The following is a 14,754-nucleotide window of genomic DNA, read 5'->3' as shown; positions in this document are numbered from 1 at the left end:
AATATTCTTAGTCCTTTCAATCTTAGACTAAAACGGGCGAACTAAAGTTGTTATTAAAAATTAGCTGTATTTTTGCCCGTAGGCAAGTTAAACAACGCACAAACTAGCATTTCTAATTTAAGGTTCTCCTTCCAGCAGCACTGACAGATTTAATTTTCGAAAGGTAAATTCAAAATTTGATCCAACAACAACAACAAGCTTTATTTGCATGACTATAACAAATACAGTATTGCAAAAGCTATTCATAGCTAATTATTGATTCGTTAACTAATTCTTAAGATAACTTAAAATAAAATAAAATAAAATAAAATAAAGTAACTGAAGTCTTTGCTTATTTTAAGCTTTTCATACAATAGAAGTAATCATTCCGCGGTCGGAGAGACATGGGTAAAGCAACTCGTGGTTCTAAATTGATACAGTCCGTGGATGAAACTGGATGGTGCTATTTATGTATTTTATGTTGCACGAGGCACTTAATTTAGGACAGTTTCTAATCAGCGCTCGCTTTTTATGAAAGCATCAGGTATTACCCGTAAATTGGCGAATTAAAAAGTTTCCTTCGCCTTATCAGTCGTTAACGAGGATAAGAGTGAGGTAGAATGGAATGGAATAGGAATGGGTAGAACGATAAACCGATTATACACTCTAAAACCAGCGGCGCTGAACCGTGAAATGGTTTCATAAGACTTCACAGCTATGTAAATGATTCATTGGCTTAAGAAATTTTGTGTTTAGTTGTCAATAGAGTAAAGAGTTGAGCTTCACTAATGCTTCGGTCCAGATAAGCCGCAGTTTACCGAGGTCCAGTTATTACAAATGATACAATGATCCCTGTGAAACCCGCAATGGAATTTTTAGTATTGCTAGTGTCAATATAAATGTGCTCATCATTGTGATTTTATTTTGTGCTAAAATTATTGTGCGAAGCCTCTGTTTGTTCATGGTGTGCAGTATGCTAATCTCGAGAACACGCTAACTTCTAGCTAAACAAATACACTTCATCGTGGCAGAGAATGTCAGGGTTGAGGATTAAAATCCGAAACTTGTGCTAGCCTGCGAAGCAGGCGGGATGTTGGGCGAAAGAGAAAACGTGGGGCGAACGAGCGGCGAATCTGCGAATGGGAGTTTGTTTTTTTTTTTTGAAAATGGATGCTTGTTTTTGGACGAGGGCTTACCTTCTTGCAGGACAATTCAACGGAATCCGCTATTTTGTAAACAAGCAAAAACGGTACGTCAACAACGAACGCTTTCGGCGAGAATAGGTGAGCTGTGAAACTAAATGTTTTTTAAGCTTCAGCTTATCCTCCGTGGAGCAAGAACAGCACGTGGAGAGGGACTGGAAATAAAATCTCCCAACTCCCATTTTCAAAAATATACTCGCATTTTCAAAAAAACAAACACCATTGTCAAACAAAGCAAACTCCCCTTTTGAAAAACATACTCGCATTTTTACGACTCAACCTCCCATTTTTGAGAAACGTCAGCGCCCCTTTAAAGCTTAAATCCGTAGAAAAACACGCAGATGTAAAAACGTTAATAACTGTCAATCTATTACAATTACATCTTGCTCTAGTGTGGATTATTGCTAACTGCGGTCTGAATAACTGCGGTCTGAATAGGCACAAACATGAATTACATTACGTGCAAACAAAGACCATTTTTGGGTAAAAATTTAGACAATGTGGCAAACGTTTTCGCGGTAGTTATATAAAAAAAACCACAATAATTTAGTACCACGCCGATTGAGGGGAAGGGGGGGGGAGGGGAGGGAGGGGCGTAGGTATTACTTGGATTATATCTTATAGAGCGTTTTCATTCACGTGACTACCGGCCATATTGGTTTACTGAAACAAAAGAAAGTATTTGCATAAAAATAGAGTACAATTCCCAGAGGATTAGTTTGGGACACCAACATGGCCGCCATTTCTTTGTTTTGGGACACGAACATGGCCGCCGTGACGTCATGTGAAAACATTCTCTATAACCAACACATAAGAGTGGGGGGGGGGGGGGGGTCTAAATTTATACCTCCTGTGGTCTGACCCTCGTAAGCGACCACAAGATCGTGTCATTTTGGGTTGTCGCTAACTGGAGGTTCGACTGTATTATGCGAATTCTACAGTCATACTCAGCGCCGAGCAGTTGGGATTTACAGGACAGTCAGATCTCTCTTACAACAATTTCATTTTTTCTCTTCCCAGTCTTATGTATTCGTTATTTTAGAATTTGGGGTAAGATTCTGCCCTTCCGCCATTCCTGGTTTTAGAATCGCCCCAAAATAACAGTGTTTTTGGTCACATCCTTGCTCAAATTTAACTCTCTTCTAATTTATAATAAAAATTGTTATATATTATTCTTCTGGCTGTCTTGTGGAGAGTGGCTGGAGTTCATTTCGGGTTTCATGGCAATTACCAGTCAAGGAACTTTGATATAAGTTAGCTGAAGCCATAATTTGTTGGTAAGGAACTTTTTGAAGGAAAAAAATACTGAAATCAGTGACCACCTAAGTTTTGACCTCAAATTTAACCTGACAAAGATCGATAAAATAAAAAAACATTGTAAGTTTGGACTCCGTTTGAAAGTCAATGGCGAGTAGCTAGAAATGAACTTTCGTAAATTTTTTTCTTTGCTTGGGATTCTGGGTTTTGTTGCTGGTCAAAAGGTTCAAGGGATCCAAGGACAAGACTCAGAAAAAAACTAGAAAACCACATTTTAAACAGTGATTTGACATTACTTTTATTGTTTATCTTCCCACAGAAACCAGAAGCACATCTCGTTAATGCATGTGTGTCACCTTAAAATCTACGAATTTCCTGATTTTTTTGTTTGACTAAGCAAAGGTTGATTTATTTATTAAAATGGATTTTAATGGAAATCAGGACAGTTTATAAAATCACTGTTTATGTTTGTGTTTGGGTCACTTGGTGCACACAGCGCATGTCAGCTCCCTACCGCTGACATATGGATGACATGGTAGCGAGCCACAAACCCCTTCCACAGCGTACAGCAAGGCGCCATTACGGTTAGCATGTGTACCAGGAACATACTCTGGGTCTCCATCAACGCAGATGAAGTCACTTGAATGCTTGTGGCCATGATATTCCGTCATCAGGTACCCATGGTACTCCTCGGTCCATCCAGATGGACAGTCATTTCTTGCAGGCATCATCAGCATGGAGCCACGTGACTTGACATAGCACACAGCACAAGGTGCATCATGATCATGGAGATTTCTCTTAAAGGGAACCCCGTTATAAGTATTGACCTCATACTCCGTGCCATATATGTACCCAGAGGCCTGATGGCCATTTTTGTACTTGTCGTACTTAGGATTGTGTGGAAGGCAAAGATAGTTTGCTCCTCCACCGGGGTTATTGTAATGTTCTCCACCAATTAAACCTAACATGAAACAGAAATTAGCATGGGATTAGCAATGAATGATTTCATACAAATGGATGTTGTGAGAAGATATGAATTACTCTTGACTTACAAGCATTTACAAAAATAACCATGACAGCAAGATCTACAAAGCTAAAAGTTTATTGATCCTTTTAATGTATTTTTTTATTTCACAACTTAATTTTCTCATCCTTAAAATTACATATTAGTATTGAGTGTGATAGCAATCTGTGACAAATCGAAAACTTTTGGTTATTTTTGATCGATTTTACATTTTAATTAATTATACATTTCGTAATTTAGACACTTATCTATTGTAATACTCGCATATCTAGTTTTGTATGTATGTAAATATGCAATTCAGCTTTCGGGGTGCCAAGTATTTTATCAATAAACTATCAATCTATCTATTTGTAATTTTGACTTGGTTCGAAGCCAAGTATTTTCTCATAATTTTTGAAGATCCAAATGTTTATTGTGGCAAAAAATACCCTACTCTTGAATTCTAATTATTTACCTTTGTAGACTATCACGGCACCAGTAGGACATGTGGTCCTTCCCCAGCGAGTATACTTCACCCCTGACTGTGCAGTTCCATCTTGTCCTTTTTCTCCTTTGGTTCCTTGAGGTCCCTGATCTCCAGGCCTTCCAACAGCTCCCTGTTTACCTCTTGGACCAGGAGGGCCTGGGGAAGGTTTGTTGGTTCCAGGCTTCCCAGGCTCACCTGCAATACAATGATCATTAGACTTTCTCAAAGTCGCTCGCTCTGACGATCGCGCTTCGCGCTCTCTAAGCTCGACTTGTAAGCAAGTCTAAATGATCATGATCGTTTAGCTAAGGCAGCTTCTTTTTAGAATAGAGCAATCACGTTTAAAACTTTGTATTCGTCCAGTAGCCATAATCAGGGATAATGGCTCCTGATTCGTCTTGTTTTGTTTTTATAACTTCCCGTAAGCCAAGTTAAGTGTAAAGAACTTAGGACGAAGTTATAAGAATTCAAGAAAAGCACCTTTTACTCGGCTGCTTTGCCTACAAGTTTCTTCTGTCATTCCCTTCAGATGCCAGCAGATTAAATACAAAATGAACTGTTGAACAAAATGACGAAATCTCTTTCAGGGCTTCTCTCGCTTTTTAGATAATGAAAGCTAACTTAATTGCGCTAGAGATACCTCTGATTTGAATGTGTTTTTATGACTCAAATTATACGGTATTTGTTATAAGAAATTGATCTTAATTGTGACTTAGTATTTAGTAGCTAGCTTTGGTTCCACTCTCATTATCAGTCATTGTTTTTACTCGGAATTCCAATTGCAGAGGACACTACATACGATACCTTTTGGTCCAGTTTTCCCAGGGGGCCCAGGTGGTCCCATCCTTCCATTTCCACTATTTTGGCTACGTTGCCCTGTAAGATTAAACAACAGCATTAAAATATTTGGACCTTAAAGAAACAACTGTTCATGGACGCATAGTAGTTATTATAATTAATAATCTGCCTTCATGTCACTGTTACGATTATAGTAATTGTATTGAAGCTGTGTCCTGTAAACTGACCACCCTAGCGTGTAAACCGAAATTTAACTTGGGTATAAGTGAATTTTGGAGTCTTAACTTTACTTGCTTGGGCATGTATGCAGTCTCAAATTCTTTCTCCTCATGTAGTGATAATGGAAAACTTGTTATGAAACGTGTTGACGCAGTCTTTGTTTATACTAACCAAGAAGATAGGCCAAAAGCGACGAGTCACTTGATTTGAACGGGAATCGCAGTAATCCCTCAAGTCTGCAAAAATCATCAAAAAGAAGGAAGATTAGCTACAATTATTGAATCGATACTAAAACAGACTATCCTCCATTCTTAGAATGCGGTCATAACTTTTGTGTTTGTGGATAAAAAAAATGCCAGTGGCGCTGAACCTTCACAACATTGGAAAATTACTTTCCTCTTATTAAAGAGCTGTTTTTTTTAGATGCTGTGTCAACCGATTTTAGCTTTTGAGTCTATGGCTGAAATCTTTACGTCGTTTAATAAAAACTCGAGGGTACGGGTTCCTCTGTGGGCTACAAGGTGGACTCAACTTTTGAATCTTTGCATAAAATCCTAAATAGTGAAATCAAAGCTGTTGATCATGACTTCCCTGTCGTGCTCTTTGTTCTGTGGATCAAACACTGAAGAAAAGATATTATTGTACAATATTATGATATTATGTTTTGGATGATAATCGCGTTTTTTTAACCGTGAACAATATGGTTTTTATACGAAACACAACTCTCTTGTTCTGACTGTGAATATAAAATACAACTATATACAAAATACACTCATTTGATTTCCATAATTTTACTTTGGCGATTCGAAAAATGTCGATGGATAAATACAAATGGTAAAAATACTAGTTCATATTGATAGTTTGAAATTCAAATGGCAAAAAAATGCTTTTGAGGAGCGAATTCTTCAGAAACGAGGAAACGTCTAATTATGCTGCTCATTCGAGCGCTGTGTTTATGTCTAATTTTTGGATTATTTCAAGAATCTATGCCCCTTATCTCTTTCTTCAATATGCCGTAAGTGTATTTTCCTCGCACGGATAAGCCGAAATCGTTGAGGATTTACCTTAAACTAAAAAGTTTACTTTTGGTGGCGAAATTTATTCCGAGCATAAACTTCAATTTTGAAATTGGGAAACTATGGAAAATTGTATCAAAGCTCACCTTTTTTCTAAGGCTTGCAGTCGTTTTGCAACATCCGACAGGCTTAGAGTGGCATTCTTTTTAACTGATCTTCGCGCGCGGTGTAGCAAGGAAGGCTGCTTTTCACCAGTTTCAGCGCCATCAGCAGACAATGGATCAGCTTGTGGGTCGCCTCGATGTGTATCTTTCACAGATTCGCGCGTGGCAGCGATGTGAACCAGAATTGCGTTACACATCACTAACACAGCCACAAACCGCAGGCCCCCGCGAGGTGTAAGTACTGGAGAAAATTTCATTTTGGCCGAACGCGTTTTTTGTTGGTATAACTGAAAACTTTAAATTTACTTCCAGGAAGAAGGAAAACAACTTTTCTTCTCTTTACCAGAACGAGACTGTCGCTTGTAGTCTGTATTGAAGCACATGAATTGAAATTACTGGAGCATCTTTTCGAGAAAATTTTCGCGCAAATGACGTACCACCATCCGGTAAACATTACGTTTACAGTTTGTGAGAAAAGTAAAAAGAAAAGCTTATTTACAGTAGAAAAGGCAAACAAGTTTTTGAAGCGATTAATAAATTTACACTCTCGCAATCACTAAAAAAATGTGACCATTTTTCACATCAGAGTTTGTGAACTGGTGAACCATGTTTATCAGAATTTAAGGCGCAGCAATGATTTAAATCTCTGTCACTGAAAGACACAGAAAGAGAATTTTTTCCGGGGATTACAAGACGGTAATGATACAGCTTAATTATAGTTGAAATTATATTACATATTTTTACATTTTTTCTGTTACTATCGTTTGTATATTTTCAACATTGTAAGTCCTTTCAATCTTAGACTAAAACGGGCGAACTAAATTTGTTATTTAGAATTAGCTGCATTTTTGCCCGTAGGCAAGTTAAACAACGCACAAACTAGCATTCTAATCAGTTAGGTGCTCCTTCCAGCAGCACTGGCAGATTTAATTTCGAAAGGGAAATTTAAAATTTGATCAAAATGTCGCGGCGGGCGAGACATGGGTAAAGCAACTCGTGGTTCTAAATTTATACAGTCCGAGGATGAAAACAGGTGATCGTGAGCGGTTCTTGTGGTCAGTATTTATGTTATTGTGTTCAGCGCACGAGGCACTTAATTTAGACCAGTTTCTAATTCGCGCGCTTATTATGAAAGCATCAGATATAACCGGTAAAATTGATTAATTAAACAGTTTCCCCCGCTTTATCAGTCGTTAACAAGGATTAGAGAGGAGGCAGGCACTGATCAGTAGGAATGGGTAGAACGAGCAACCGATTATACACTTAAAACCAGCAGCCACCGAAACGTTGTTGAAATGGTTCACAGACTTCACAGTTATGTAAATGATTCAATTGCTTTAACAAATAGCAATGACATGTTTTATGTTTAGTTGCCAACAGTAAAAAGAGTTGAGTTTCACTAATGCTTCGGCCTAGATAAGTTGCAGTTTATATGTTCAGTTATTAAAAATAATCGCGGTGAAAATCGTCAAAGGAAGTTTTGGTATAACCAGTTTCAATAATGTGCTCGTCATTGCGATTTTATTTTGTGCTAAAATCATTGCGAGAAGCCTCTGTTTGTTCATGGTGTGCAGTACGCTAATGTTGAGAACACGCTAACTTCTAGCAAAACAAATGTACTTCATAGTGGCAGAGAATGTTAGGGTTGAGGATTACAGGGCCATACATAGCGCGGGGGCAGAGGGTGCAGCTGCCCCCGCCAGGAAAACTCAATTCAGTTTTTCTGACATAGTGTTTAAGTTTGCTGAGCCATTTCTTGTAGCTATGCTGCTCCCAAATCACACGAAAATCGACTAATTTGACTGAAAAAATCTTCCTTCAAAGTGAATTCCAAATAATTATTTTGGAAAATCTTTCGAGGTTAAAGCCAGTAGGAGTTTTCCTATGAAAATAATGATTTTATAATTTGGGCTCGGCCTGTGGTATAAAATTTGGTGGGTAAAGCCTGGTTTACACGTACGACGCAAGCATAAGCATAAGCACAAGCATAAGCACAAGAAACCCACGTGTAAACCGGTGCGACGCAAGCATAAGCGCCTTGTGCTTGTGCTTGTGCTTATGCTTGCGTCGTCCCGGTTTACACGTAGGACGCAACGACGCAAGCATAAGCACAAGCACAAGAAAATGGAACTATTTCCATTCTCTTGTGCTTGTGCTTATGCTTGCGTCGTTGCGTCGTACGTGTAAACCGGGACGCAGCAAGCATAAGCACAAGCGCAAGGAAATAAAACTGAAAAACATTGACAAGTTGTCAGCGTACAATCTAGTTACTCATGGGTTGCCATTTTCGGCCATGTTGGAATCAAATCTTGCGCCAAAAGGCAGCCCGGCCGCGCGATTGCGCCAAATTGTCCGCCAAATTTGTTTGCTTCTGCGCTTGCGTGTGTCACGTTATGCTTATGCTTATCGCACGTGTAAACATCCTTGTGCTTGTGCTTATGCTTATGCTTATGCTTGCGTCGAACGTGTAAACCAGGCTTAAATAAAGACTGACGCTACGCGACTCCCTGGCGCGTGTTTTAGCCTTTTAGCTTACACGAGTATGTTTTTTCAGAGCTAAATTGGTTTTTAAAGGCCTACGCTACTCTCATAACCATCTTCAACATCACAGGTCATTTGTGCCTGATGAGTTTTGATTTCCTCTTAATCTGTGTGTTCAACGACGGTGGTTTTGATGCCACATAGGGCATTTCAGTTGGGTTTGGTTTGGCTCATTTAAGTGCGTGATAGTTTTAACTGTCTTTCTTATTGAGATATGGCAATGCTTGGTTCAAGCAAAACAAGGAGTTAATGCCATAACTAAAGATCTTAGAGGCAACTTTCTGTGTATGTGTGTAGGGGTGAAAACAAAAACGTCCAACTAGAAACCCTGTCTGTATTAAGGTGTGCGGAGTTTGTCCCCTCAGACAAAAAATCCTACGTACGGCCCTGGATTAAAATCCGAAGCTCATGCTAGCCTGCGAGGCTGGCGGGATGTTGGGCGAACGAGAAAACGTTGGGCGAACCTGCGAGTTGAAGAATGGAAAGGGCGATTTGTAAGAGGCACTTTTGGGAGGAGGCGAGTTGAGATGTTTTGTCGAAGGGGAAGATTATAATTATCCTTACACACTGATATTCTGAGATGCTTCTAGAGTCCCTCTAATCTAAGACGCCAGCATCTCTCTCTCTCCTCAATTCTCATAAACTAGAAAAAAAGGGAGACCCGAAATCCAGGAATGACGGAACGGAGGAAAATTAAACTGCCTTTTTGAAAAACATACTCGCATTTTTACGACTCAACCTCCCATTTCTCAAAAAAACAGAAACGTCAATGTTCCTTTAAAGCTTAAATCCGTCGAAAAGTACGCAGATGTAAAAACGTTACTGTCAATCTATTACAATTACATCTTGCTTTACTGTGGATAATTGTTAACTGCGGTCAGCTTGATGCATCATCGCAACTGAATAGGCACAACCATGATTTACATTACGTGCAAAGATGATTTTTGTGTACAAATTTAGACAATGGATTAAATTTTCACTCAAACGCTTTCGCGGTAATTATATTGCAAAAAAAAAAAAAAGAAAAAAACACACACATAACAATTTAGGACCACGCTAGGGAGGGAGGGGGGGGGGGCGTAGGTATTGCTTGGATAATATCTTACGTTTTCGCGGTAACTACATTGAAAAAAAACGCACACACATAGAAATTTAGTTCCACAGCGGTTGAGGGGGGGGGGGGGGGTAGGTATCACTTAGATTATCGGTTATATAATCAACATATAAAAGCGGGGAGGGGGTAAATTTATCCCTTCGTTGGTCTGACCCCCGTAAGCGGCCACAAGCAAGATCGTGTCATTTTGGGTTGTCGCTAAATGGAGGTTCGACTGTATTATGCGAATTCCACGGTCGTACTCAGTGCAAGCAGTTGGGATTTAGAGGACAGTCAGATCTCTCTTACAACAATTTCATTTTTTCTCTTTCCAGTTTTATGTATTCGGTATTTTACAATTGGGGTTAGTTTCCGCCGTTTCGCCATTCCTGGTTTTAGGATCGCCCCAAAATAATAGTGTTTGGTCACATTCTTGCTTAAACTCCACTCTCTCCTAATTTATAATAAAAATAAAATTTATATATTTAATATTCTTCTGGCTGTCTTGTGGAGAGTGATTGGAGTCATTTCGGGTTTCATGGGAATCACCGGTCGACTTTGAAATAAGTTAGCTGAAGCCATGATTTGTCGGTAAGAAACTTTTTTGAAGGAAAAATACTAAAAGCAGTGACCGCCTAAGGTTTGACCTCAAATTCAACCTGACAAAGATCCATAAATAAAGTGGAGTGTAGAGGAATGGCTCAGTAATACATCAATCCCACCATGTCCTATTATAAACTGCTACTGGAATGAACACAGGGAACAACTCAAGTTCGAGTTTTTGTTAAAGAGAGATACAAGCGAAATAGTTCCCAGAGACTTTTTTCTTTATTTATGTGACTAAAATATACTGGCAATGTAGAAATGAAAGGGCCAAAAATATTTAGTTAGTCTTTCCATCTTTACATGAAGAAGCTAGAAAAGTAGATGGCAAGCTACAAATCAACAATTGTTGGACAATCACTCATCGCATTTTGCAGATCTCCTTTTTCTGTAAGTTTGGACTCCGTACTTGAAATGAACTTTCGTAATTTGTTTTCTTAGCTAGATATTCTGGGTTTTGTTGCTGGTCAAAAGGTTCAAGGGATCCAAGGACAAGACTCAGAGAAAAACTAGAAAACCACATTTTAAACAGTGATTTGACATTACTTTTATTGTTTATCTTCCCACAGAAACCAGAAGCACATCTCTTTAATGCATGTGTGTCACCTTAAAATCTACGAATTTCCTAATTTTCTTGTTTGACTAAGTTAAGGTTAGTTTATTTATCCAAACGGATTTTAATGGAAATCAGCACAGTTTATTAAATCACTGTTGATGTTTGTGTCTGGGTCACTTGGTGCACACAGCGCATGTCAGCTCCCTACCGCTGACATATGGAAGACAAGGGAGTGCACCACAAACCCCTTCCACGGCGTACAGCAAGGCACCATTGCGGTCAGCATGGGTACCAGGAACATACTCTGGGTCTCCATCAACGCAGATGAAGTCACTTGAATGCTTGTGGCCATGATGTGCCGTCATCAGGTACCCATGGTACTCCTCGGTCCATCCAGACGGACAGTCATTTCTTGCAGGCATCATCAGCATGGAGCCACGTGACTTGACATAGCAGACAACACAAGGTGCTTCATGATCATGGAGATTTCTCTTAAAGGGAACCCCGTTGTAAGAATTGACTTCATACTCCGTGCCATATACGTATCCAGCATTCTGATGGCCATTTTTGTACTTGTCGTACTTTGGATTGTGTGGAAGGCAAAGATAGTTTGCTCCTCCTCCGTGATGATTGTAATGTTCTCCACCAATTATACCTAACATGAAACACAAATTAGCATGGGATTAGCAATAAATGATTTTATACAAATGGTTATTGTGAGAAGATATGAATTACTCTTGACTTACAAGCATTTACAAAAATAACTATGACAGCAAGATGTACAAAGTTAAAAGTTTATTGATCCTTTTAATGTAATTTTTTACTTCAAAACTTGATTTTCCATCCTTAAAATGACATATTAGTAGTGAGTGTGATAGCAATCTGTGACAAATCGTAAACTTTGGTTATTTGTTTTGTAATTAATTATGATATGGCTCGAAGCCAAGTATTTTCTCATACTTTTTGAAGATCCAAATGTTTATTGTGGCACAAAGTGCCCTATTCTTTAAATCCAATAATCTACCTTTGTAGACTATCACGGCACCAGTAGGACATGTGGTCCTTCCCCAGCGAGTATACTTCACCCCTGACTGCCCAGTTCCTTGAGGTCCCTGTGCTCCAGGCCTTCCAACAGGTCCCTGTTCCCCTTTTGGACCAGGAGGGCCTGGGGAAGGTTTGTTGGTTCCAGGCTTCCCAGGCTCACCTGTAATACAATGATCATGATCGCTCAGCTTAGGCAGCTTCTTTTTAGAATAGAACAATCACGTTTCAAATTTTTTATTCATCTTGTTTTGTTTTTTAACTCCAGGTAAGCCAAGTGTAAAGAACTTATAGGAAGGAATTAAAGGAATTAAAGGAAAAGCTCCTTTTACTTTAGCTTTGCCGACAAGTTTCTTTTTTCATTCACTTCAGATCCCAGTAAATTAACCACAAAAATGAGCTGTTTAACAAAAGAAGGAAGTTTTTTTTCAGGGCATCCTTAGCTTTTTAGTTGATGAAAGCTAACTTAATTAGGCTAGAGGTACTTATGATTTCAATATTTTTCATGTACTCAAATTATACGGTATTTGTTATAAGAATTGATCTTAAGTGTGACTTTGTAGTTAGTAGATAGCTTTGGTTCCACTCTTATTATCAGTCAATGTTTTTACTCGGAATTCAAATTACAGAGGATACTACTTTGGATACCTTTTGGTCCAGTTTTCCCAGGGGGCCCAGGTGGTCCTATCCTTCCATTTCCATTGTTTTGGCCATGTTGCCCTGTAAGATTAAATAAGAGAGTTAAAATATTTGGACTTTATTGCAAGATAAAGAAACAACTGCTGATGCACGTTATAGTAGTTATTATAATAAATGGGTCCGTAATCTGCCTTTGTTTCACTGTCGTGAATACAGTGAATATCTTGGAGCTCTGTCCTGTTAACTGAGCGCTCTAGAGTGTAACCCGAAAATTTAACGTGGATATAAGTGAATTTTGTGGCCTTAACTTTATTTGCAGATGAAACAAAATAAACGCAGCATGTTCATTTGAAACAGCTCATTCGAATGTGACCCAAAGCTTGTGTCTTAGATGGTTGCGGTCCCAAATTCTTTCTTGCCATGTAGCGAGATTGAAAACTTGTTATTAAACATGTTGACGAAGTCTTTGTTTATACTAACCAAGAAGATAGGCTAAAAGCGACGAGTCACTTGATTTGAACGGGAATCGCAGTAATCCCTCAAGTCTGCAGAAAGATCACCATCAAGAAGGAAGATTAGCTATAGTTATTGAATCGATACTAAAGCAGATTATCCTTCATTCTTAGAATGCGGTCATAACTTTTGTGTTTGTGAATTAAAAATGCCAGTGGCGCTGAACCTTCACAACATTGGAAAATACTTTACTTTAATTAAAGAGGTTTTTTTTTAAGATGCTGTACCAGGCGATTTTAGCTTTTGAGTCTATGGCTGATGTCTCTACGTCGTTTAAAAAAATCTCGAGTGAGCCGAACAGTACAGGTTCCTCTGTGGGGTACAAGGTGGACTTAACTCTTGAATCTTTGCATAAAATCGTAAATTGTGAATATGAAATCAAAGCTGTTGATCTTCACTTCCCTGTGGTACTGGACCAAACACTAAGCGATCGAAAAGATAATTGTACAATACAATGTTCTGGATTATTAACGCGCTTGTTTTTAAACTGTGAACAATATGGTTTTTATACGAAACACAATTCTCTTGTTCTGACTGTGAATATAAAATACAACATTCTGCCACTCATTTGATTTCCATAATTTTACTTTGGCGATTCGAAAAATGTGGATGCATAAATACAAATGGTAAAACTACTAGTTCATATTGATAGTTTGAAATTCAACCGGCGAAAAATGCTTTTGAGGAGCGAGCTTTTCTTCAGAAACGAGAAAAAGTCTCATTATGCTGCTCATTCGAGAGCATTGTCTAATTTTTGTATTATTTAAAGCATCTATGTCCCCAAAATCTCTTTCTTTGATATGCCGTAAGTATATTTTCTTTGCACTGATCGACCGAAATCGTTGAGAATTGTACCTTAAATTACTTTTGGTAGCGAAATTTATCCCGAGCATAAACTTCAATTTTGAAATTGGGGAACTATGGAAAATAGTATCAAAGCTCACCTTTTTTCTAAGGTTTGCAGTCGTTTTGCAACATCCGACAGGCTTGGAGTAGCATTCTTTTTAACTGATCTTCGCGCGCGGTGTAGCAAGGAAGGCTGCTTTTCACCAGTTTCAGCGCCATCAGCAGACAATGGATCAGCTTGTGGGTCGTCTCGACGTGTATCTTTCACAGATTCGCGCGTGGCAGCGATGTGAACCAGAATTGCGTTACACATCACTAACACAGCCACAAACCGCAGGCCCCCGCGAGGTGTAAGTACTGGAGAAAATTTCATTTTGGCTGAACAATCTTTTCGTTGGTATAACTGATAACTTTGATTTTAACTTCCAGCAAGAAGGAAAAAAAAAACTTATTTTCTCTCCACCACAAGGAAACTGTTGTGTGCAGTCTATATGGAAGCACGTGAATTGAAACTACTAGAGCATCTTTTCGAGAAATTTTTCGCGCAGATGACGTAGCACCATCCGGTAAACATTACGTTTATAGTTTGTGAGAGAATTAAGAGAAGCTTATTAACAGCAGAAAAGGAAAACAAGTATTTGAAGCGATTACTAAATTTAAATTCTCGTAATCAATTAAAAAATGTGACTATTTTCACTCCAAAGTTTGTGAACTTTTTAACCATGTTTATCAGAATTTAAGGCGCAGCAATGAATTTTAATCTCTGCTGCTTTAAGACATAGAGAGAGCTTTTTTCC

At 38.7% G+C, this 14,754-nt stretch overlaps 2 protein-coding genes across 3 annotated transcripts; both read right to left on the bottom strand.

The window, feature by feature from the left end:
* Nucleotides 1–2,710: 2,710 nt before the first annotated feature.
* LOC146472491 (uncharacterized) lies at nt 2,711–6,492 on the bottom strand. 2 transcript variants are annotated; one of them, XM_085119259.1, is made up of 5 exons: nt 6,108–6,492; nt 5,113–5,181; nt 4,733–4,794; nt 3,917–4,123; nt 2,711–3,399 (listed from the first exon to the last, which is right to left on the bottom strand). In XM_085119259.1, the coding sequence occupies exons 1-5, from the start codon at nt 6,380–6,382 to the stop codon at nt 2,918–2,920; spliced, it is 1,095 nt and encodes a 364-aa protein (XP_084975385.1). In that variant the 5' UTR covers nt 6,383–6,492; the 3' UTR covers nt 2,711–2,917. The 2 variants fall into 2 exon arrangements, with proteins under 2 accessions (XP_084975385.1, XP_084975384.1); XM_085119258.1 differs by having other exon boundaries at nt 4,733–4,804; nt 5,117–5,181.
* Nucleotides 6,493–10,880: 4,388 nt separating this feature from the next.
* LOC146472490 (uncharacterized) lies at nt 10,881–14,449 on the bottom strand. Its single transcript, XM_085119260.1, has 5 exons — nt 14,056–14,449; nt 13,079–13,143; nt 12,608–12,679; nt 11,943–12,122; nt 10,881–11,573 (listed from the first exon to the last, which is right to left on the bottom strand). The coding sequence occupies exons 1-5, from the start codon at nt 14,328–14,330 to the stop codon at nt 11,092–11,094; spliced, it is 1,074 nt and encodes a 357-aa protein (XP_084975386.1). The 5' UTR covers nt 14,331–14,449; the 3' UTR covers nt 10,881–11,091.
* Nucleotides 14,450–14,754: the final 305 nt, after the last annotated feature.

The sequence above is a fragment of the Pavona decussata genome, unplaced genomic scaffold (assembly GCF_977016875.1).
Source record: "Pavona decussata unplaced genomic scaffold, jaPavDecu1.1 SCAFFOLD_98, whole genome shotgun sequence".
NCBI classification, from domain to species: domain Eukaryota; kingdom Metazoa; phylum Cnidaria; class Anthozoa; order Scleractinia; family Agariciidae; genus Pavona; species Pavona decussata.
Note: the sequence above shows the minus strand (reverse complement) of the source record. Positions and strands in the feature narration are given on the sequence as shown.